Below are 23,578 nucleotides of genomic sequence, written 5' to 3'. Positions count from 1 at the left end.
TCTGCTCCACAGACGGTCTGCTCCACTCCAGGAAGGCCACCTCCTCCTCCCCCTCCTTCCCTTGCTGTCACCACTCACCGCTCTAGCCTCCAGGGGGTGGGGACCCCAGAGCTGGACACACCCCACCGTGGCCCCACAGCTCAGCCAGCCGGACAGACTCACGGTCGGACACAGGACCCCGGAGCCCCGAGGTGGGCAGTGTGCCAGGGTCCCTCGCAGCTTCTTCAAGGTCAGTGCAAGCTGGGTATGCAGCTCTTCCCGGGCCCTTGAGGCCTGTGGGTCCTACCCCAGAGCTCTTCTCCTGAACCGAGAGCCCCAAGGTGGGCTTCACTTCAGGTGCACCTGAGCCAAGCAGTGCTGGGCAAAGGGCACCCTGGGTCCACAGTCAGCACAGGTCCAGGGGTCTCAGGAGGGGCCCCAGGCTGGGGGCCAGCCGCCTGCTGAGGCCTCACTGGGGACACTCACTACCGGCCATGGGGAGCTAAAATTGGAAAGCGGAGAGTGGGAGGCAGCTGACACAGCTATTTTGTGCTCTCTTCATCCTCTCTGATTTCACTCTCCTGCTCCACTAACCTGATCCCATGCTTCCCTCCCCCACCCTGCAGAGGCTGGCCAGGAGGGTCAGGGCCTGAGGCAGGTGAGCGGGGCCAGCTGTGGTCTGGTCTGAACTGGGACTTTGAAGGGGTCCGCCAAGAGCACCTGCCCTTTAGAGAAGCTCACTGGGTGGCTTCACTGGGTCCCTGCCCCTTTCTGACCCACACCATTTGCTGTATAAGAAGTTGTGAACTCTCCGAGCCCTGGCTACAGGGCTGAGGAAGACCACGGGCAGGAGGGGGGGAGACGGAGTGACCCTAGCCATCTCCAAAAGGTCACCAACACCGTGTTCCTCTTTCACTCAGTTCCAAGTCTGAACCTGTGCAGTCCTTGGGAAGGACTGCAGGCTGAAGGGGGTGGGAGGGGCTACGGTAGTGGCCTGGGTCCCAGGGTAGCAGGAGTGACTAGACTCATCCTGGGCTTGATACCGGTCAGTACCTTGGACAGCAGCCAGCACACTCCCAGTTCCTCCTGGCTCTACTTGGCCCAGCTCTGGCCAGCAGGATAGCAGAGCCTCCAGCCAGCAGCCAGCAAGGCTACACAGCACTCCCAGGGGGACAGTGGGTGAACACAGGCGGGTATCCGGGATAAGATAAAATACTGGTCAGGGACTTACCTGGTGGAGGAACACGGTCAGGCAGAGCCACAGGATCTGGGAAGAAGGGGCTTTGCTGGGGTGAAGGCGGCCTCCCTGAGAGATGGGGAAACTGGCTGATGGGCTAGAGGCAGGGTCTGCCCCATGGGGTTGAAGAGGAGCAGTTTTGGGAGAAGTTCGTCAGGGAGATGTGAAGGAGAGGAAGGTGGCTGTGTGACTCTGGACTTCGGAGAGTTTTCTAAGGAAGCAGAATCGGGAGCTGCAAAGGAGGGAAGGAGGTACCTAGGTGGGAGGAAAGACTGACAGAAACTGCCCCCAAGGTAGGAGCGGAGCAGAGTCTCCCCAGGACTCCACCACCCCAGGGAGAGCTCATGAGGTGGGGGTAGGCAAAGCTGGGAACTGGGGGGCCTCACCCATGCTTCTCCTACAGTCCTGTCCAGGCCATGGGCATCAAGACAGCACTGCCCGCAGCGGAGCTCGGTCTCTACTCCCTGGTGCTGAGCGGGTCCCTGGCTTACGCTGGCAGAGGTCTCCTGGAGGCATCGCAAGGTAATAATTGGGTCCTGGGACAGGGACCTAGAAGGCCTCAGAGTTCTGATCAACAGGGCCAGAAACTTGGAGGCTGCAGACCCCAAGTATTCTCTAGGCCATGGGTTAGGCATAGTCCTTGAAAACCATTTTAAACACACACATGCATGCACATGCATGCACAAATACACATGCATGCACACACACGAGCGCACACACAGACATAGACACACGCACGCGCACACTTTCAGAGGCCAGGGGAGAAGAGAGGATAGAGAGCTTGCCTGACCTAGAACCAGACATGCAAAACACCAAGTCCTGGATCCAGAAAGTTATAGATGCCAAAGAAAGCTCCCATCCCTCTCTGCTGCTGCTCTGAGGCTCTGTCCCCTCTCCTCTGCCTGCTGCTCTGAGGCTCTGTCCCCTTTCCTCTGGCTGTAGCTCTGGGGCTCTGTCCCCTTTCCTCTGGCTGCAGCTCTGGGGCTCTGTCCCCTCTCCTCCGGGTGGGATGGCCCAGGGCAGGGTCTATGAGAGCCTGCTGCTCAGGGGCCACGGTCTGTTCTCAGATGGGGCCCACAGGAAGGCCTTCCGGGAGTCTGTGCGACCTGGCTGGGAGTACCTGGGCCGGAAGATGGTAGGTCTCCCGTACCTCTCGGGTTCCTGGCCCTGGACCCATCTCACCCCACATCCTTCCCCACTCTCTACTCTTGCAGCTGTTTTCTTGCCTTAGGGCAAGGAGGGCTCTGCCTTAACTTCAGGACCTTCGGGCTCCTTTAGAACATGGGTCCCTAGGACAGAATGTGCTGAAACCCTCTGGTGCTGCCTTCCGGAACTAGGCAACAGGGGCAGCGGTTCAGCAATCTGCTGCATGCAGCAGGGCAAAGGTTTGAGAGGCAAGCCCCTCCTTAGGGCCCCTCATCCATTCCTTCCTCCTGTGTCCTGGGCTCCTCCCTCAGGGTGAGCGTAGACACCTGCAACCTCGGCTGTCTGTCCCACCCTCTCCACCACCTTCAGTGTGCCTCACTTGCCCCTGCTCTGGTTGTCCAGGATGTGGCTGACTTCGAGTGGGTGATGTGGTTTACCAACTTCAGAAACATCATTGTCTTTGCGCTCTCGGGACACGTGCTGTTTGCCAAACTCTGCACGATGGTGGCCCCCCAGGTGAGCCGGGCCTGGGGCACTTGACCTCCTCCTGCCTGCCCTTCTCAGCCCCCCAGAGGCTGTGGGAGGTTAACCGGGGCCTCCTTGTGCCCACAGCTCCGCTCCTGGATGTATGCTGTCTATGGAGTCCTGGCTGTGCTGGGCACAATGGGACCATGGTACCTGCTGCTACTGCTTGGCCACTGTGTAGGCCTCTATGTGGCCTCACTCTTGGGCCAGCCCTGGTTGTGTCTTGCCCTTGGTCTGGCCAGCCTGGCCTCCTTCAAGATGGACCCCCTGATCTCTTGGCAGGTACATAGGATAGAAGGGCTAGGGATGAGGACTCAGGGGCCTTGCTGGAGCATTTCTTCGAGTTTTCCACCTGTTCTCAAGTCTTTGAGTGAAATGGCCACTTGTACTTTGTCCCTTGCTCTGTTTTGTTACCGAGCTAAAATCAGTGTTGCCTAGCAGGGTCAGGCCCAGCTCCCATGGGAAGCCGGAAAGGGGCTCTCCCCAGAAGCATGGACCTGCTAGTGAGCCAGAGGCATGCTGTCTGTCTCCTTCCAGAGTGGGTTTGTAACAGGCACCTTTGATCTTCAAGACGTGCTCTTCCATGGGGGCAGTGGCTTCACGGTGCTTCGCTGCACCAGCTTCGCGCTGGAAAGCTGCGCCCACCCTGACCGCCGCTACTCCCTAGCTGACCTGCTGAAGTACAATTTCTACCTGCCCTTCTTCTTCTTCGGGCCCATCATGACCTTTGACCGTTTCCATGCTCAGGTGAGGGGAACCCCGTGGAGTCACAGAGCATCCACGCTGGGTCTCCTCCTGACAAGTCCTGTCTCAGACATAACTCCCCAAGCGTGAGCACCTCATCCTCGAGCCATTCGTGACTCCCCTCTCAAACAGGGCTCTACCCCTGCAGGTGAGCCAGGAGCCAGTGAGGCCGGAAGGGGAGCTGTGGCGAATCCAGGCCCAGGCAGGATTCAGCGCGGCGGCCGTCGTGGCTGTGAGCATCTTCTTCCACTTCTTCTACATCCTCACCATCCCCGGCGACCTCAAGTTTGCCAGCCGCCTTCCAGACAGTGCTCTCGGTGGGTCTCCCCAATGGGACGGAGGCAGGGCCACCACCAGGAAAGCCCCCATCCGTGTGGCACCCAAGGCTTTGAGATGGGCACGGCTCATTTTTCGCATCACATAAAGCCTTTCGTCTCCCCAACTGCAGATGCCACCTGAGGGGTGCGGCTGATTTTCATGGGTCAGTGGGGCCTGGCACACACCTCTAGAGAGGTGCAGGGTCTCCATGGAGATCGGGGCGGGACAGAAGCAAGACTCTTTGTTGGGGGGGGGGAGATTCAGGATACGGGGCGGTCAGTGCACTGACCTCCAGAGAGTGATGTCACCTGTCCCCAGCTGGCCTGGCCTACTCCAACCTGGTGTATGACTGGGTGAAGGCAGCTGTCCTCTTTGGTGTGGTCAACACGGTGGCACGCCTGGACCACCTGGACCCTCCGCAGCCGCCTAAGTGTATCACTGTGCTCTATGTCTTCGGAGAAACGTGAGTGAGGAGGGCGGGTCGCCACTGGCTCCTAGCTGTCCTTAGCTTTGTGCCCATGCCCAAAGGCTCTGCCTCTGGCAGGTTCATGTTCATATGTTCTCCCCACAGGCACTTTGACCGTGGCATCAACGACTGGCTTTGCAAGTGAGTTGGAGAATGGTACCAGCCTTCCTGTGAAGTGGCCAAACACACTGGGGCCACAGATTGTTTTAGAGATTGGGCCAGAGGAAGCAGGAAGCTGTTAGCATCTGCCTGGGAGATAGACATAGAGCTTGGGACTTTGTGGGAGCCCCAGAGACATAGCGGGCAGCTTGGTCGGAGGTCATGTTTAGCACAGGTATCCAGGGAGTGTGGTGGTACCCAAATTCCTGCCTGCCACCTTGGAAGACTGACAGGACATTTTCACACAGAGATGTCTAGTTGACATCTTTGTGGAAACTTGGGGAGATGTTTAGACCTGAGAATTTGGAGTCAAGAGAAGACTGGTGGTCCTCCATCCAGTGAGCATTTTGAGATGGGCAAAGGGGTCTCCTGCACCAGGGCTCAGAAAGCCTGATTCCTAAGGAGAGAGGTAGCAAAACTGGGCCCATAGGGACTCTGGCAGGGACCGAAGAAGAGGCAGCAGAAAGACATGAAAAGGTGGTCAGCAGAAGAAGACACATGGCTATGTGAGTCCCTGGAAACCAGAGGAGAGTGTGCAGGCATGAAGGTTCCCAAGCGGGCGCTGCCACAGCGAAGGAGGGTCTTGGGGCGGCCTGGGTCTGCATGGGAAATCAAAAGAACAGCTTCAGGGAGGGGTGGGCGTGATGGGGCATTGAGCCTGATACAGGATAGAGAGGTGGCTGACAGAGCCAGGTCGTCGCGGACACAGGAGGAGGAGTGGGATACACAGGAGGGAGAATGGGGAAGAGGATGGCCCGGTTAATCATAGATATGGAAGTAGGCAAGGGTGAGAGACACGGGGTAAGGGCATACATCACCCTTCTGGGCCCCCTTGCAGGAGGCCAGGGTGCAGTATCCGTTTCCAAGTGGGAAGATAAAGCTGACTGGAGAGCGCCTAGGAGGGACTGCTGGGAGAGCATTTAAAATCCATGAGGTGCGAAACCTCATGATGCGGGGTGTGCAAGCATGCGTGTGCGTGTGTGTGTGTCTGTGTGTGACTGGAGTCTCCCAAGAGGGTGAGCAGGAAGAAGCAAGAGACTGTAATGATGGTAGCATCCGTGAGCCTATTAGGGAGGATGGTACAGATTCGAGGGTTATAAGGCCAATGGGCATGATCAGAGAAAGAGTCCCTGGTCAGAGTAGGAATTCAGAGGGGTGAGATTTCAAGCTGGGATGTGGTCCTGGGAATATGTGGGTAAGACAAGGTGGAAAAGCCTTGGAAATGAGGTCAAGTAGTGAAAGGCTGGCATTTATTGAGTTCCCACTGTGTGTGTCAGGCACTGTGTGTGACAGGCGCTGTGTGTGTGACAGGAGCTGTGTGTGTGACAGGTGCTATGTGTGTGACAGGCGCTGTGTGTGACAGGCACTGTGTGTGACAGGCACTGTGTGTGTGACAGGCACTGTGTGTGTGACAGGAGCTGTGTGTGTGACAGGCACTGTGTGTGATAGGCACTGTGTGTGACAAGCACTGTGTGTGTGACAGGCACTGTGTGTGACAGGCGCTGTGTGTGTGACAGGCACTGTGTGTGACAGGCGCTGTGTGTGTGACAGGAGCTGTGTGTGTCAGGCACTGTGTGTGACAGGCACTGTGTGCGACAGGCGCTGTGTGTGTGACAGGCACTGTGTGTGTCAGGCACTGTGTGCGACAGGCGCTGTGTGTGTGACAGGCGCTGTGTGTGTGACAGGCGCTGTGTGCGACAGGCGCTGTGTGTGTGACAGGCGCTGTGTGTGACAGGCACTGTGTGTGACAGGCACTGTGTGTGACAGGTGTTGTGTGTAACAGGCACTGTGTGTGTGACAGGCACTGTGTGTGTGACAGGCACTGTGTGTGACAGGTGTTGTGTGTGACAGGCACTGTGTGTGTGACAGGCACTGTGTGTGGCAGGCACAGTGCACATCAGAGGACTGTAGGGTATGAGGTCACGCAGGAGGCAGACACGTGGCTGCAGTGTCTTCATGGCATAAAGAGCTTACTTTATTACTAGGAGGGTGAATTGTGGGCTGATGTGATCCGAGCCACAGTTTAAAATAAGATCTGTTATATTATTTTATGTGCATGTGTGTGGGCCTGAACGTGTGTATGTGCACTGCATGCTTGTGCACTGGACAGCCCAGAATTGAAGTTATGGCAGTTGTGAGCCACGTGATGTGGGCGTAGGGAAATGAGCCCAGGTCTTCTGTGAGACATCCCTCCTGCCCCTCGAGCACTGGCGACTATGGAGCTCCTGAGCAGTAGAGGAACCCCTGAACTATGGAAGTGGTGGTGCAGGGGTGAGCAGAGGGCAGGACCCCACAGAGCTGATAGAGTCTGCAGCTTGGATGTTGGGGATGGGGGACTCCAGAATCTTGACTACAACCTAGCCTTGAGCAATGGTCAGGTGACGGGCCTTCCACCAAGATGGGTTGGAAGCAGCCTCTGGAGTGACACACCTAGGGACAGAGGAACGTCTGGGCAAGGAGACTGAGGCAAAGACATAGGCTTGGGTCATCCACAGACTGTTTAGAAAAGCTAGGGTATGAAGGAGACAGAACTCAGGACCAGACAATTCAAGCTGCAGATATGAAAGTCTGAGTCAGCCCTTCCACAGTTTGGAGCTGGGCAGAGGAAGTGCAGGCATGTGACTCCCAGAGTTTGGCACACCACACGCCATCCCTCTGTGCAGAATGAACGCGTCTGTCCCCACATTCCTGTGGTCTCCTCCTCCCGTCTTTTCTGCAGGTACGTGTATGACCACATCGGTGGCGATCATTCGGCCGTGATCCCAGAGCTGGCTGCCTCCGTGGCCACGTTCGTCGTCACCACTCTGTGGCTTGGGCCTTGTGACATCGTTTATCTGTGGTCTGTCCTTAACTGCTTCGGCCTCAATTTTGAGCTCTGGGTGCAGAAGCTGGCAGAGTGCGGGCCGCTGGCACAAATCGAGGTAGGTGGGAAGATCCAGGGCTGGGATTGGCTGGGATCAGTTAGGTCACAGGAGTTGGTGGCACTGCTGCTTTCTGGGGTCACCAGGCACGCTTGGTCCCTGGCCCAGGAGGTTCTCCCTAAACCTCTCCCGTCCGCCAGGGTAGAGCTTCACCCGGTGCAAACCTGGGTCTCCCTAGCTTCTTCCTCTGGGCTGGAGTGATGCGGATTGACCGTGTCCCTCTCTCCTGGCCCTCTTGTTGACACATTCTTGGACGGCAGGCCCGGCTATCCGAGCAGATGTCTCGCAGGGTCCGGGCCCTCTGCGGGGCTGTAAACTTCTGGGCTATCATCATGTACAACCTTGTGAGTCTCAACAGCCTTGAGTTCACAGAGCTGGTTGCCCGACGCCTGCTACTCACAGGTAAGGGATGGGGGTGGGGGGGCGATACAGGATGTGCCAACCTCACATGAGGACAGGGACCTCCGATCTACCCACGCAAACGCAGCAGCCTAGCTTGGCTCCTCCTCCAACAGGCTTCCCCCAGACCACGCTGGCCATCTTGTTTGTCACCTACTGTGGTGTCCAGCTGGTGAAGGAGCGTGAGCGGACCCTGGCGATGGAGGAAGAGGAGCAGGGGAAGGACAAAGAGAAGCTGGAGTAGACGCTGGGGACAGACACTGGGTTCCGCTCAGCTGCTTCTGGGCCCCAGGCCCAGGCCATGAGGCCTGACTGATAGAATAAAAGACTTTTCTACCATAGTGTTCTACTGGCTTCTTGTCCACTCTGGGCAGGGAGTTGATGGTTCCAGGCTTTGGGGGATGATGGGGTGTCCTGTGAGGGCAGGGACAGCCACATCGACAGCCCAGCATTGGTATGACACTGATTCTGTGGTAGCTGAGTGCACTCGTGGCTTACATGCTCAGCAGACAGTTCATTGATTGTCCCCGAGCTTCCTGGTGGAGGTCTGTGTTAGCACCAGGAGGTGCCATTGACCGAGACGCTCCCACCTGATGGGCATGGAGAGAGTCCCTTAGGAGATGAAACAGGCACACACAGCCAACCTGGACAGAGCCAGAACACAGCCTGGGATGCCTGCCTGGCTTTGCAGTCCTTGAGGAGACAGGGAGAAGTGCCTCCAATCCCTTGAGTAGCCTGTCTGTTTCATACCGCCCTCTCCCAGGTCCTTTCTGGATCCCGCAAGGCGTTTGTTGTGAGGCCAAAGGACAGGAAGGAGGCTCAGTTAGGGCCCTGCCCTGGTCACATCTTGGTCAGGCGAAGCACGTTGAGGCGTACGGGGAGGAAGGTGGCACCGGCCGCGTAGGCGATCTCCCGCAGGACCCCCTCCCATTTCTTCTCATCCTCGTTGAACCTGAAGGGAAGGGAAAGTGGGAACCAGGATGGGAGTTTCAACAAACGGAGGATGGGCAGGGACCCTGCAAGGCTGGGTGACTGGTGCCCCAGGCCCACCCCCAAGGATGTCTGTTTCTAAACAACTGTCCTGGGCTAAAGTGGGATCCCACAACGGACACTCTAAGACGCCTGCAGTGTAGAGAAGCCCCCTCCCGGGAAAAGCCACCTCCAGGGCCCCCACACTCCTCAAAGTTCACTGCCCTTGGAGAAGATTTCCAGTCCCCAAAGTCAAGTCTCTTCTCCTGAGACTTCTGTTTACCCACTGGGGCTCCACGGGGGGGGGCCGGCCACGGGCTTGTGAGAAGTCTGGGCGGAGCAGCTATGTTTGCTGTCCTTGCATTGGGACACTCAGCACCCCCTTCCACCCGCACCCCCATCCCTACCCTTCCACGCCCGCTCAGCACCTCAAGGTCGGACTCACCTCCATATGTCATTGAGCTCGGTGGGGACCAGCTCTCCAGACTCGGTCTCCAGAGTGGCAAAGCCACCCAGGGCATAGAGAGTGCCAGCCAAGCTGACCAGGCTGAGTGAGCTACGTTCCTGTGGGAAGGCCTCGAAGGAGGACCACCTAGGGACAGGGGAGCTGTGAGCAATCCAGGCTTCCCAGAGCCCAGCCACTGTTCCTACCATCACAGCGCCCGTCGCCCCAGGGAATGTCCTGTTCACTGAGGTTCATACGCCCCCAATCACTCTGTTCAGCCATGCTCCCAATCACTCTGACCCCTACGTCCCTCCTCCTCCCTTCCCACCACTCTGCCATCAACCCAACCTGCATAGTGACTGGACAGTCCTGCTCTGTTTGTCCCTCGACCTGGTAACTCAGTCCCTAATGTTGTGGGCTCAGGCTGTGACTGTCACTGATGGCCCTGTTCCTTTGAATGCCCTCCATCCTGGTGCTCCTCCTGGTGTCTGCTTCCTGCCTTTCTGTTATGGTGGGGCTCCTTCTGCACACCCCCATGTACCCTAATTATACATTTCCTGAATGGACCTCCAATTTGCTGCCTAACTCCCAGGGTTTCCCTCAACAACTGGTCCTTTAGACTTCCTCAAAAGCATCCATTTCACCCTCCTTCCCATCCAACACCCTACACACCACTAACTTCAAAGGATGTCGGAAATGCAGCTCCTCTACCCCGTCCCGTTCCTTAGAAACCATGCTCCACTTTCTCCCCTTGACCCTTTCCTAATACATCTAGGAATCTGTCACCCCTTGTCTCAGCTGCAACCAGACCCCTCTGTCTCTGAGAAATCCCCTAATCTGCTGTCCTGTGAGAGCCAGTGAGACAGGGAGCTTAAACTCACAGGAGACATTTCACTGGACTTAACCTCTCACCTCTCCCACTCCAGAACCTTCCCACATCCCTTCGCCCACCAACCTCCATTCTCCTGATCATGGCCTTTCTTCTAGGGGCCCCATCTTTTGGTGTTGGGTACCCACGAACCACCACCTTTGCTGGATGGGGCCAGATGGCTTCTCTTTCCTGACCTCCTAACTCAATGCTGTAATCTCAGAGCTAGGCCATTTCCTGGTAGCAGTTCCCAAATGAGGAAACTGTCACCCCCAGACCCTGCAGACTCTTCTGCAGCGAAGCCTCAGAGGAGAGGGACCTACTTCAATACCAATGTCCCAAGTCAACATGAAGACCTGACCTGGGTCTATGACCCTCAGTAGGGCAGACAGGGCTGATGCAGAGGAGAGAGGGGTGGGGAAAGGGACCTACTTGTTGTCTGCAATGCTGTACACCTCCGCGGAGCTGGTAAGCCCTGTGTCTGTCACCCCTGCAGCCACAAAGATGCGGCCATCGTGAACGGTGGCCCCGAAGAGCGAGCGGGCTGTCTGCATGGGTGCCAGCTCCTTCCACTCAAACTTCTTGGGGTCGTAGACACACATCGTGTTTAGACATTTCCTGTAGGTGGACAGAGTGAGTGGAGAGGAGGCTGGGACAACTGCCTGGCCCCCCAGCCACACAGAGGCTCCTCCCACCAGCCTGAACCTCACCTGTCCTTGCCTTTGCCGCCAATGACGTAGACGAGGTCCATGTGGGAAAGCACTGTGTGGCCGTACACTGCATAGGGCAGTGGGTCCGATTCACCCCATTTGAATGACCTGGAAGGGACGGGAGGGGCAGGAGCATGGCTCAAGGGGACATCAAGTCTGGTTCTCGGCGTCCACACCCACAACACAACACACAACAAAGTGCACTCAGATCCTTCCCGGGTCCCCTCCCCTGGCATCTTGGCGTCTTTGTACCAGCCTACCTGTCCCTTTGCTCCAGGGTTTACTTTTCACGTCTCCACCCAATGCTTGCACATCTGTGCAGGCCTCGTGGTTGTCCCAAGTGGTCCTAGCCCCTCCCTCCCCAGGGCCCTGTCACAGGCCACCCTGTCCCCAAGGCAGCCCCGCCCCGCCCACTTACAGCCTGTCGTAGCACAGGACTGAGTCCAGGCTGTCCTCGCTGTCCTTGAGCTCCCGGCCGCCAACCACGTAGATGGCATTGAGAGCCTCCCCCAGGCCGAAGAGGCAGCGTGGTGAGGGGAGTGGCGGCATCCCCAGCCACTCAGAGTCCAAGTGGTCAAACTGTGGGCAGGCAGTGTCCTTGGGTCAGCCACCAACAACCTCCTATATAACCTCCTGGCCTGGCCCAGCCAGATCCCAGAAAGGACTTCTTTCCTCTAAGAGAACTTGACTCTAAGAACTTGACTCTTGGGTGACCCTCTATGCAAGCTTCCATCCCACCTTCTGCACCTGCCTAACCCACGGTCACAGGCACAAGGGCTGCGGATTATATGGATGGACACTTGATATTAAGCATGGAAGAGCGTCCCACACCCAGAGGCCCAGAGAGAAGAAACTTCACACTATAGTCAGCCTGAGGGAGCTGCCCCTCACCTACGCCAACTGTGAGGCCTGTGGACTTAACCTTGGCACCCAGCTGCCCTGCGGCTCCTCACTTCCTGTACCAGCTTGTCTGGTTCTGCTGTCACATGCTCACCAGCCAGTCCTGGTCGCCATCGGTGTTAACCCCCTCCCCCTTCCCATCTCCAGATTTCACCCAACTGACAAGGCTCAAGACCATGGGGTCAGGCTGTAGATTCCACAGTCACATGGCCAACCTGGACCAGGGTTTCCTCTCACCCAGTCCCTCCTGAGCTTCATTCCCTCCCATCCCCAACCCCCGACCATGAAAGGAGAAGTCAAGGTGCTCTCGGTGTCATAATCTGTGTTTCCCACCTGTCCTGGCACTTCTGCCAAGGCTCAGCTCACTATTCTTCTCTGTCCCTGACGCCCAAAACCCCCACGCAGGGTCAGGGCCTCCAGCTCCCCAGATCGCTCAGGCCTAACGACCCCCAAACACAGCCACCAGACTTACATAGAGCTCTTTGGAAACTGCTGTTAACTCTTCCCCTTTCAAGTAAGTGGCTGCTAGCCAAAGGTCCTAGAGCCAATGACAGCACTCAAGTAGACACAGGCCCCTCCCACGCCCCAAGAACCCAGCGCTAGTCCCTAGTTCCCAAGGCTGGCCAATCACCTGCAGAAAGTAAGCACTCATAGGGTCTTCCTTGTTGTCCTCATTGTAGAAGAGGCCACCGGCCACAAAGATCTGGTTCTCTTTGGTCACCAGGCTGACGTGGTTCTTGGGGATCTGGGTGGACAGGGAGGCACAGTAGCACTCGTTGGCGGCTGGGTCGTAGGCCACAGCGCCCTCCTCACTGATCATGAAGATAAGGTCTTGCAGGAACATTCCGAAGCGCAGGGTATCGTTGAGGATCCCAGGCAGCACTCGCTCCTCATCGTCCCCAGCCTTGGCGTCTGCTGCGCCCTGTTTGGCCTCCTTGGTCTGGGCTGTTTCCTGGCCCTTCTCCTTCTTCTTCTTGCGCAGTGTAGTGAGGCGGCCCTCGTGCGCGTCCTTCACCATCTGAACCTTGCGGAGCAGCTCGGGCTGGGCGCGCACGAGTGGGTGGCGCTCCACGCGGCTCTCCAGGAAGGCGCGAGGCAGCAGGCGGCAGCGAATGCTCTCGAAGACCGTAGGCAGCGCACGCTGACGCTCCGCCTGTGCCTCGGCATCGCCGCTGCCGGCCCAGCGCATTACCGCCTCGAACACCGCTTCCTCCTTCTCCACGTTGAGGCCGTCGCTGGAGATGATGGCGATCAGCTCGTCGGCCGAGAGCCCCAGGAAGTCGTTGTCGCGCGCCACCAGCGGGAAGCGCGAGCAGATGAAGTCGCGCGCCGCCACCGCCAGGCGCGCGCAGTCCAGTAGGAGGCCGAGGCGGAAAACAGCCAGGCAATTGGCCAAGCACAGGCGCTTCTGCAGGAACGACACGCAGATAGTGAAGATGGATGGGATCTGGAATCGGTGCGCCGCCGCGAACAGCTCCTGCACGTTTGCCTCGTCCAGCGCGATCTCCGACGTGTAGAGGTAGTGCAGCACCTGGGACACCACGTCGGGCGACACCTCCTCCAGGCGCAGCTCTCCCGCGCCATCGGGCTCGGCCAGGAAGCGCGCACGGAAATAGGGGCTGCAGGCCGCCAGTACCAGGCGGTGGCACGGGAACTCGCGCTCGCCCACGCGCACCACGCAGTCCAGAAATTTGCCATGGTCCAGCATGTCCTTGAGGCCGTCCTGAAGAAGCGTCTGCTGGTACAGCCGCTGCTCCTCCGCCTGCTCCAAGCCCAGCGTCATGGTGCGCGGCTCCCTGGAACGCAGCAAGCCTGTGTGGTCAAGGGCTGCTCGGCACACTTCTGCTGTCCTGTGGGGTCGCGCTCTGACTGCGCAGCTGTCTGCGCTGGGCTATATATAGAGGATGCCTGGACCCTGTAAGAGGAGCCGCTTGGCCTCTTGCACATGACGTACAGGGGACAGCTGGGCAGAGGCCCTCTCCCTGAGCACCCTTGACTCAGCGCCGGGGCTCATGGGGCGAGGGTGGGGTACGTCTGGGCCTTTTCAGAACTGGAAGGTCTCTCGGCCCTATAGATAGATATACGGCTGCCCATAGAGGGAACTGGTCCTCCCTGCCTTCCAGGCTTGTGTGCTCACAGCCTTCCTCCCAGAGCGTATCTCACGTGATCACTCCTGGTTAACCGAGCGTTTGTGTTTCCTGCTTGGTGAACATGTCCCTGGCGATTACTGCTTAGAGACCTTGGCGCCCGCTTTCAAAATGGGAAGGGGTTTCCTGTCTGCTCTCAGCGCAGAGACCTTCGCTTTCCATAAAGAAACCCCTAAGCCAACCGGAGTAGGTGTTTCTCTGTTGAGTCTCGGTTTCCTCCCCTCCGGCTCAATTTGAAGAGGTGCTAGAATCCAAGGGCCTCTGCTCAGCTTTGTTGAGGGCAAGAGACCTTGGGGCAGGATGCTCCAGGTAGGACTCGGAGGTGTCAGGTCTGCTAGAAAATTAGTTTCCTAGGATTCTACTATTCTGGGTGTTTAGACCTTCAAATTCTTAATATTCCAGGGAATATCATTTGTTATCATAGAGTTCGAATAGTGGCATTCCCCAGAATCTGTTTAGTGCTCAGAGATTGTGCCTGTCTGTGCCCATTGTCCTTGGTTCACCTAGGCTCCCAGTGTTCCTGCCTGATCTCGGGCCCCTGCAGCCTCGCTGTGATTTGAGGAGTTGGGTTGAGACTGAGCAGAGGGCATCTAGAAGCCCACCTTGCTGTGGACTCCTGCCCACCCCCTAACCCGCACGTGGGCTTCTGCCTCCAAGATTAACGCATTCCCCAAGCTCCCAAGGTTGCAGCTGTGGGTTAAATTTAGCCCTGGGACACTGTTAGGAGGTGTAACAGAGCACTCCCCCCACCATGCCTCTGAGTCACTTGTTTTTAACCTTGAGCTTGTGGGGGGGAGATAGGAGAAAAAACCTGGGGGGGGGGAGGACTGAGTCACCTCCCCTCTTGTGATTCCGGAAACATCCCTGCCTGTCCCTCAGGAGTAGGGCGCTGACAGTCACCCAGTTCTACAGGGGCACATCCCTGGACAGGGTTCATAGGTGGGCTGCCCACCTTCCTGCTGCTTATAGGGCTACCTTAGCGTGGGCTAGGAGGGCTTCCATCCCAGCTCTGGACAGTGGGGCATTTCTAGACAACATCACCCATAATTTGCTGTGTCTCACAGCTGAGCCAGAGCAGACACGCCCATCTCTGACATCTTGGAGACCGCTCCCTGAGTGACTAAAAATGTCTGTGATCACAGCCTCACTTTCCAAAGACCTGAATAGAAGACACTGACTGAAAATGAATTTACAGCCACCAGATGACTTAATGTCATATTTTAGGTTTATGACAGATTCTACGGCGCTCACTCGCTACCAGGCTTCCCGGGAGAACAGTTAATGTGGCTCATTCATCCATCCAAAGCCTACTGTGTACTAACACGGCTTAGCGCGGTTGAGTGCGTTGTGAACACCACCCCTCTGCTGGGGTGAACATCATGGCGAGAGAGCCACAGATCAGTGCCTCATCCCGAGTGCTGGAGACAGGTGAAGGAGGAGATGGGGGACAGGGGACGTGGCAGGTGCTGGGCACGGCAGAACTAGGTGGAGCTGTTCCACCTGCCTCCAGCCGGAGATGACGACCCAAGCCTGCTGGTTCCTGACCTGACCAAGCAACAAGGCCGGGCAGGAGGCCCATTCCTGTCACAAACTGACCCACGTGCCTCCGCAAGTCCACGCAGGGGCTGCCACCGGCTGATGAAGCAGGAGCCACACCAAGGCAGTGTCCTGGGCCTGAGACTCATTTTCCCGCTCAGAGACACAAGAGTGGCCGAGGGAATCCCCTCTGTCTTCAGGCAGTGTTGGCAGGAGTAAGATTTAAAGACCCGCACGGCCTCTGAGGATTACAGGGTGCCTTGAACCTGAGTTCACAAAAGCAGACAGGGGTCAGGCGGGGGGGAGCCAGGAGGGGCCAGACTAGGAGAGGGGTTCAAGTAGAGTACTTGGTCTTGAACTGGGAAAAAATAATTCAAGAAAGACAAGGAGCACTAAACTTAAACAATCTGACTGCTTATGGCAATAAAGAAGAGAGAGAGAGAGAGAGAGAGAGAGAGAGAGAGAGAGAGAGAGAGAGAGAGAGAGAGAGAAAGGGAGACAGGTCAAATGGTAAATCCAGTAACAATGGCTGAAAATCCCCAAATTTAGCTAAGACAAACCAGGAAAAGTTTGTCTTGATGGCTCAAGGGCACAAGTGTCTTAGGACCAGAGTTTGATCCCTGGAACCAACACGGTGGAAAGACAACTGAGTACCACATACACACAGTGGACACTCCACACCATAGCACACACACACACACACCACACACCACACTCCACAACCACCATATCACACATACACTCACAAACACCATACCAGACACACATCCCACACCATACCACACACACCACATCACACACACCATACCCCCCCACAACCACATCACACACACACACACAGACCATACCAGACACACACTACACCTTCCACACACACACCATATCCCCCCATACATACACACATCAGTAAATTAAAAAGTAAAAAAAAAAAAATTAAGACCCAAACCAACAGAATTAAGAAGTTAAGCAACTGCAAACAGGATAGATGCAGAGAAATTTGTGCTTAAATGCATCATAGTGAAATTTTTTAAAACCAAAAAGATAAAGACAAATATATATGAAGCTGTGTATTTATGATCTATGAAGGGTGAAGGGCAGCCATTTGAATGACCGTGTATTCTCATCAGAAGTTATGGAAGCCACCGGGCGGTGGTGGCGCATGCCTTTAATCCCAGCACTCTGGAGGCAGAGGCCAGCCTGGTCTACAAAGGGAGTTCCAGGACAGGCTCCAAAGCTACAGAGAAACCCTGTCTCGAAAAACCAAAAAAAAAAAAAAAAAAAAAAGAAAGAAGAAGAAGTTATGGAAACCACAGGAAGTGACACATCTTTTTTTCTTAACGTTCAAAAACCTGTCAATCATGGATTCTATACCAGTGATCTGTCTGGAAAACGATCCCAGGGAGTCAACTTTTTCTGCTTGTTTAACGTATTAATGAGTATGAGTGCTGTCTGCATGTCCCTCTGCTCGTCAGCAGAGGGTAGTGGATCCCACTAGAGATGATTGTGAGCACCATGTGGTTGCTGGAACTTGAACTCCGGACTTCTGAAAGAGCAGCAAGTGCTCTTAACTGCTGAGTCACCTCTCCAACCCAGGATCAACTTTTTAAAAGCCCGGAAATAGAGGTCAGCAATACGCCCAGAAGATGGAGGTGCTTGCTATGAAGCCTGGTGACCTAAGTGTGATCCATGGGCCCCACATGGCGAAGGAGAGAACTGACTTTCTTAAGCTGTCCTCTGACCTACACATGTGTCATGGCATGATCCCACCCCAAACCTGGGATGGTGAGATGTATTAACTGGTAAAGGAGCTTCCTGCCAGGTCTGGATGACCTGATCTTCATCCCGAGAGCTGACATGGAAGAGGGTGAGAATTAGTTCCTGCAAACTGTTCTCTGATGCCATCTGTGCCCTGTAGCATGCATACTCAGTCACACGTGCACACGTGTTTGCGCACACATGCACATAGACCTCAAATAAATAAAACGTAAAAAATAATCCCAAAATATACAATGTAAGTTTGTTTACTGTTTAAAAGGAATCCTGACAGACATCTGTTATAACATGGACGAACCTTGAAGACATTATGATAAATGAAATACGCCAACCTTGAGGTAAATACTGTGTGACCCTGTAGGGGGCTACAGACCCCTGGCCCCTTGACTTTTTTTGCCTGCTGGAGTGAACTGAGCGAAACAATTTGTTTTCCTGTGTTTGCAGCTGCTCTGAGCACGAGACCTTCATGAGTTCCTGATGGTAGAGGAGTGGTTTCTGGTGAGTTTTGCAGTTGAAAGATCCCGAGGGCTGGGACGTGGCTATCAGTTAAGGTCCCCTATATAAGCTTCCCTGGAGCACAATAAAGTTGGCATTCTTGTTTCAAGGATGACCCGTGTACCCGCGTCTCTGTGTGTCTTTGTGTGTTTAAATCTCTAGCCTAGTTCCCAGCTCGTGAACAGTACCGCTGCGTGTTGACCACAGAACAGGCGTAGTGCATGTTACATGACCCTGTTTGTATGAGGTTGTTCTGTATGAATTAGTTCTCAGAGGCAGTACATGGAAGGGTGGTTGCCAGAGCTCTGGAGAGGGATCGAAAGGATGTGAAATTTGTGTTTAGAGACTAAGCATTTCAGTTTGGGAAGTTGAAAAGTTCTGGAGGTGGTAGTGGTGAGTCTGCAGACAGTGTGTGTTTGATGACGCCCATCTGTAAATCCTTGACAGTGGTTATGATACAACACTTGGGGAGGCAACTCAGTGGGTAAATCACCTGCCACAAAAGACTGATGAACTGTGTTCAGATCCATGTCAAAGCCAGATGCAGTAGTGTGAGTATATGTAATCCACATGCTTACCAGGAAATGGGAGGGGGATCTCCAGAGGGGCAGCTAGCCTGGCATCTGCATCAGAAAAATAAGGTTTGTCCCAAACAAGGTAGGAGGTAACGATTGACACCTGAGACTGCCCTCTGACCTTCTCAGGTGCATTGTGACATGCTTGCACCAGCATTCACTCACGCACGTGAACATACACACATGCACACAACTCTCCTACCTGTTTTATCATCACTGAACATACTTATGTATACACAGTGAGGGAGGCGGAGCAGAGAGAGTGCCCTAGCAATCCTGAGACTAGATTTGACTCTTGGATAAAACAAATGAGTGTGGGTCAATAATGTCAACCAGGGGTTGTAAGCATTGGGGGGAGGCAGGAGAACGGGTTAGGTATTTTGGATAGGGGAATGAGCCCCAGCTCCAAGAACAAAACACATAAAAGGAAAGTGTGAACAACTAAATCTCAAGACCCAACTTTTATTCTACAAAAGCCTGTGTGAAAATGTGGCAATCTCTAGAGCCAGAAGAAACATTTGTAAGCACACTCTAGGCTCCACAGAAGATGGAGCAGCCATAGCCCCTCCCTTGGACAAGGTTGGGTTTGCTTCTGGTGGAATCTCTGGTTCTTCTGAAGATTTAGCTAATATCCTTGTGTTCAGTTGCTGTCTGTTTTAGCTAGATGGGTTCTGCCTGTTCAGTCCCAGAGAAACAAAGAGAGTCTTATATGAATTATATTATAAGCTGTTTAGCCTATTAGCTCGAGCTTATTATTAACTAGCTCTTACAACTTAAATTAACCCATGATCATTGTCTGTTTGGCCATGCGGTTGTAAGGTATTCTCTGCCTCTGGCTGGTGACTGACTCTTTGCCTTTCCTCTTCCCAGAATTCCCCTAGTCTGGCTGTGCCACCCTGCCTGGCTACTGTACAGTCGGCATTTTATTAAACCAATATGAGTGACAAATCCTTACGGTGTACAAGAGCATTATCCCACAGTAATTTGCCGCTCATCACCCTGGTCCTGCTGCACGATGACATATGCCTACCTCTGATGGCAGAGGAGGCATGGTGCGGTTATTTACAGAGCAAGTGGCTTGGACTTGGACAGACCCAGGATCTAAATCCTTTGTTGATTAGCATCTGCTCATGCCATTGGCTTCAGTCCTCTGGGTTTCTGTTTCCTCATGTCCTCAGCACCACAGAAGGCTGCAGGGTGGGCAGCTACAGGGAGCTGCAGAGAGTTATGGTTTTACCCCGAAGCCGTTGGGGCTATGGGGGTTAGGCATGGGTGTGAAGAAGAGTCAAGGTAGGGTCTGCTCAGCTGCTCCTGGAGACACGTGGAAGGATGGGGCCCATGCTTCCTCTCCCTCAGGTTCCAAAGATCATATGTGGACAGCTACAGGTTTCTCCCACCTCCAGACAAGGCCTTGGGCTGCTGCTGTTGCCTTTTACCTCAGACTCTCTCCACACTTTATGTTTTACACCCCTCACCCCGAACTAAAGGTGTATTCCGGGTAGGGATACAGCTCAGTTTAGCTCAGTGGATAGAGTGCTCGCCTAGCAAGCCAGAGCCCGGGCTGGATCTCCAGGGCTACATATAACCCAGCGTGCGGGCACATGCCTACCATCTCAGCATGGGGGAGATCAAGAAGTCCAATGTCTTATTCAGTTCCACAGGGCAGTGCGTGTCGACTTTGTACAGGAGATGACTGTTGGCTGGTTTTGTGCCAACTTGACACAAGCTAGAGTCATCAGAGCAGAAGGCACCTCAGTTGAGTGTAGTGATTGATATTTCATTTGTATTTTAATAAATAAAGCCTGCCTGAAGATCAGAGAGTAAAACAGCCACACTGGTCAGCCTTACAGACCCGGCAGTGGTGGTACTAGTTTGCCATAGAAGCCAGGTGGTAGTGGTACACGCAGGCCTTTAATCCCAGCACGAGAGAGGAATGTAAAATGGGAGGAGAAAGCTCTCAGTTCAGTCTCACTCTGAGGATAGATGTAAGAGCCAGGGGCTGTCTGCTTTGCTTTTCAGACCTCCAGGGTGAACCCCAGTATCTGTCTCTGTGTTTTTGTTATTTGTGCTACAGTTGAGCAAATGTCTCCATGAGATCCAGCTGTAAGGCATTTTCTCAATTAGTGATATTGTGGGGAGGGCCAAGCCCATAGTGGGTGGGGCCATCCCTGGGCTGGTGGTTCCGGGTTCTTTAAGAAAGCAGGCTGAGCAAGTCATGGGGAGCAAGGCAGTAAGCAGTTCCCCTCCACGGCCTCTGCATCTGCTCCTGCCTCCAGATTCCAGCTCTGCTTGAGTTCCTGTTCTGACGTCCATCAACGGTGGACTATAATCTGAAATCAAATAAGCCCTTTCCTCACCAGTTTGCTCTTTGGTCATGGTCTTTAGTCACAGCAACAGAAACCCTAGACAATGACTCAGTGGACAAAGGGCAGAGTCCACGTGACGCTGGACACAGCACACGAGCCTGAAATCCAGCAACTCCAAGGGAAGATGGGAGATAGCGATAGACGAATACTCGGATGCTTGGAGGCCACTTAGCCTGGCCTACAAGGTGGAACAACAAGGAATCTTGCTCTCACCCCGAAAATGTGAGGACTGACACTGCAGGCCATCCTCTGACTTCTACACGCCCATGTTAGCACTCACACGTGAATGTACACGCACACATTTGAGTACTCACACGCGAATGCATACACACACCATATATTTTAAAAGCTATATTCGTTTCAAGAAAAGGTCTATGATGTAGGCTGGTTTCAAACTTATGGGCTCAATCAGTCCTCCTGCCTCAGCTCTCAGGTGTCCCACTGCCTGGCAGTGGAGACCAAGGCACGGTGGTGCAGGAGATGGCGCTGCTGCAGCTACATTCCTGGAACTCTCCTCAGTCCGGCCATTCACTAGGGTCTCTTTACACATCACCTGGAAGTAGGACTTGGCCATGGAAGCTTAGATAAGGACACAGACGCAAGTCATCTCTGACCGGCAGCATGCTGTCCCCACCCTAGCTCGTCATTCTGGAGACCCAAGTCAACATGGTCGTGCCACAGGCCCAAGTCATCTGTCATTCTCTCCCAGAGACTTCACGGGGTCACAGGTGTTGTGGCCCTGAAGTGTGGGTGGCTTGTCACCACAGAGGAACCCAGCCTCACCTGAGTTACTTACCAGACACAGCTAAGAAGCCGTGTCACAGCAAGAGAAGGCTGGAGAAAACTGCTAAGCCAGAGGGCATGGCTTATTCTTGTTGATACCTTCAAACCACACATGCATAGACAAAGTACAGCCTTCCCAACCGGGCTTCAGGCCAAGGGGAAACACAGCAACTTGGGCTTAAACCCTGGGGGAACAGAAATGTTCTAGGCACTCTGACTGCTGTCTGATACCCACAGCTTACAGCCTAGAGCCCTGTGTGGAAGTGGCACCCTGAGGGACAAAGGGTAGAGGTGAGAGAAAGGAACATAACAGGATCCTCCCAAGAAGCCCATTCATGGCTGGGTAGTGGTGGTGCACGCCTTTAATCCCAGCACTTGGGAGGCAGAGGCAGGCGGATCTCTGTGAGTTCAAGGCCAGCTTGGTCTACAGGATGAGTAGACCAGGATAGCCAAGGCTACACAGAGAAACCCTGTCTTGAAAACCAAACAACAAAAGCAGCAGCCCCTCACGTTACGGCTTGTTTCGAGTCTTAGGGTTTTCTGAGACAGGGCAGGATGGCTTTGAACTCTTAGCCCTCTTGTTTCTGCCTCCCAAGAGTGGGTACTGCATGCCCTACCGCATCTAGATTGTGTCTTGAAGCAGGAAACACTCACCCACAGCCTCCCTACCAGGCCTCCAGGTCCATCTGAGGCACTCTGCGCCCGAGGGCAGGGTGACAGATCACAGCTGTGGAGAACCATGTCTCCAGGGTCCAGGATTCCACCAAGTAGAACGTGAATGACAGGGAATACCTGTGAGGTCCCCAACTCTCAACGTGCCAGAGGACTGAGCTGGTGAATGGACAGGCCCTGCTGACTCCAGGACTGTGGCCCCGAAGTCTCATGGGTGCTGCCTTGCGGTCACCACATCAGACCCCAGAACTTCAGGTCTTTGGGGCCTTTCTGTATGTGACCCAAGTCCCAGATGCAGTGTGGGGCCCATCTCATCCAAGCCTTGAGTGGTAATGGTGGGCCCCTGTGAGTGCCCTAAATGCCCACGGAGCTGTGTGCTGAGATGTTAGGACACCTGCAATGCCCACTCAGGCAGCAACACATAAAGAAGAGGCTGGGCCAAAGGCCAGGAGCGGTACTGAGTTTATTCCCCCATCGACCCCCCTTGAATGCCTACCGTCCCCACCCTGGGACCAAGAGGTGTCATATACAACCAGACTTCAAAGCTCCACACACCTGTCTAGTCTTCCTGCCACCACCTAGACCCGTGAGGGGACATGGAGGTGGTCATCCCTGGGTTCAGACCATACCAGGTCTCCATGGAGATACCCTATCAACTACTCCAACACCAGATCGTCTTGCATCACTTCAGAGAAGCAGGCCCAGGACTAGTCCTACCAAGTCCAGCTGGGCAAGAAACCCTAGCAAATCTTCCCAGAAGTGATGGTCCCAAGGTCATCTCTTGGGTGGGCCTTGGAAGTTCCCACCCTGCTCCGGTTCCTTCATGCCAACGTTCATGCCATCTTTTTAAAAGTGTAGAAGCTGGCTAGACATGAACCCCAATTCTACGGCATCAAGAAGCACAGGGAACTCTACGTGGGTAGGATGATGTGCGTAGCACCAGGCACACAGCAGCCTCGGGGACAGAGGGTTGTGCCCACCTTCCGCACGGCAACCATCACACTCAGTACCCAGGACCTGTCTGGCCCCTGGGTCGGGGGAAGGGTCTGGGAAACTCAACTCCTGGGGCAGGGGCTTCATTCCCAATCCCTACCTTTCAGATTGCTGCTTCCTGAAGAATGGACAGATCTAGGTCCTAGCCCCATGGAGGCCACAAGGCCAGCAACTGACAAGAAGGGTGGGGACCCCTTGACGTGGTCAGCTTTTTTTCTTCTTTGAAAATGTGAGCCAGCTCTGCAGAGCTGCCAGGCACTGGGGCCAAAGGTTAGAAATAGTGAGGGGCAGGGAAGGGGTCCCTGAGGACATTGTGGAAGCCCAGAGATCAAAGGGAAGAACAGCTAAACTAAAGGAGCTGGAAGCCCCGATCTTGGGCAGTGAGGTGGGAGACTTCATCCGGACGGGAAACCTTCCTTTCTCAGACGGGGTCCCTACCTGTCTGCCCCAAG

The 23,578-nt window shown here is 54.8% G+C and overlaps 2 protein-coding genes across 2 annotated transcripts; one reads left to right on the top strand and one right to left on the bottom strand.

The window, feature by feature from the left end:
• Nucleotides 1-8: 8 nt before the first annotated feature.
• On the top strand, nucleotides 9-8,225 carry Hhatl (hedgehog acyltransferase like). The gene is made up of 12 exons (XM_057767168.1): nucleotides 9-229; nucleotides 1,620-1,738; nucleotides 2,284-2,351; nucleotides 2,765-2,878; nucleotides 2,975-3,169; nucleotides 3,425-3,634; nucleotides 3,780-3,948; nucleotides 4,268-4,412; nucleotides 4,521-4,556; nucleotides 7,294-7,495; nucleotides 7,756-7,897; nucleotides 8,011-8,225. Exons 2-12 carry the CDS (start codon nucleotides 1,633-1,635, stop codon nucleotides 8,136-8,138), a joined length of 1,515 nt encoding a protein of 504 aa, XP_057623151.1. The 5' UTR covers nucleotides 9-229; nucleotides 1,620-1,632; the 3' UTR covers nucleotides 8,139-8,225.
• Nucleotides 6,486-13,638, bottom strand: Klhl40 (kelch like family member 40). The gene is made up of 6 exons (XM_057767167.1): nucleotides 12,418-13,638; nucleotides 11,305-11,465; nucleotides 10,887-10,994; nucleotides 10,609-10,794; nucleotides 9,309-9,455; nucleotides 6,486-8,846 (listed from the first exon to the last, which is right to left on the bottom strand). The coding sequence occupies exons 1-6, from the start codon at nucleotides 13,567-13,569 to the stop codon at nucleotides 8,735-8,737; spliced, it is 1,866 nt and encodes a 621-aa protein (XP_057623150.1). The 5' UTR covers nucleotides 13,570-13,638; the 3' UTR covers nucleotides 6,486-8,734.
• Nucleotides 13,639-23,578: the final 9,940 nt, after the last annotated feature.

This window comes from Chionomys nivalis, chromosome 4 (genome assembly GCF_950005125.1).
Source record: "Chionomys nivalis chromosome 4, mChiNiv1.1, whole genome shotgun sequence".
In the NCBI taxonomy this organism is placed as follows: Eukaryota; Metazoa; Chordata; class Mammalia; order Rodentia; family Cricetidae; genus Chionomys; species Chionomys nivalis.
Note: the sequence above shows the minus strand (reverse complement) of the source record. Positions and strands in the feature narration are given on the sequence as shown.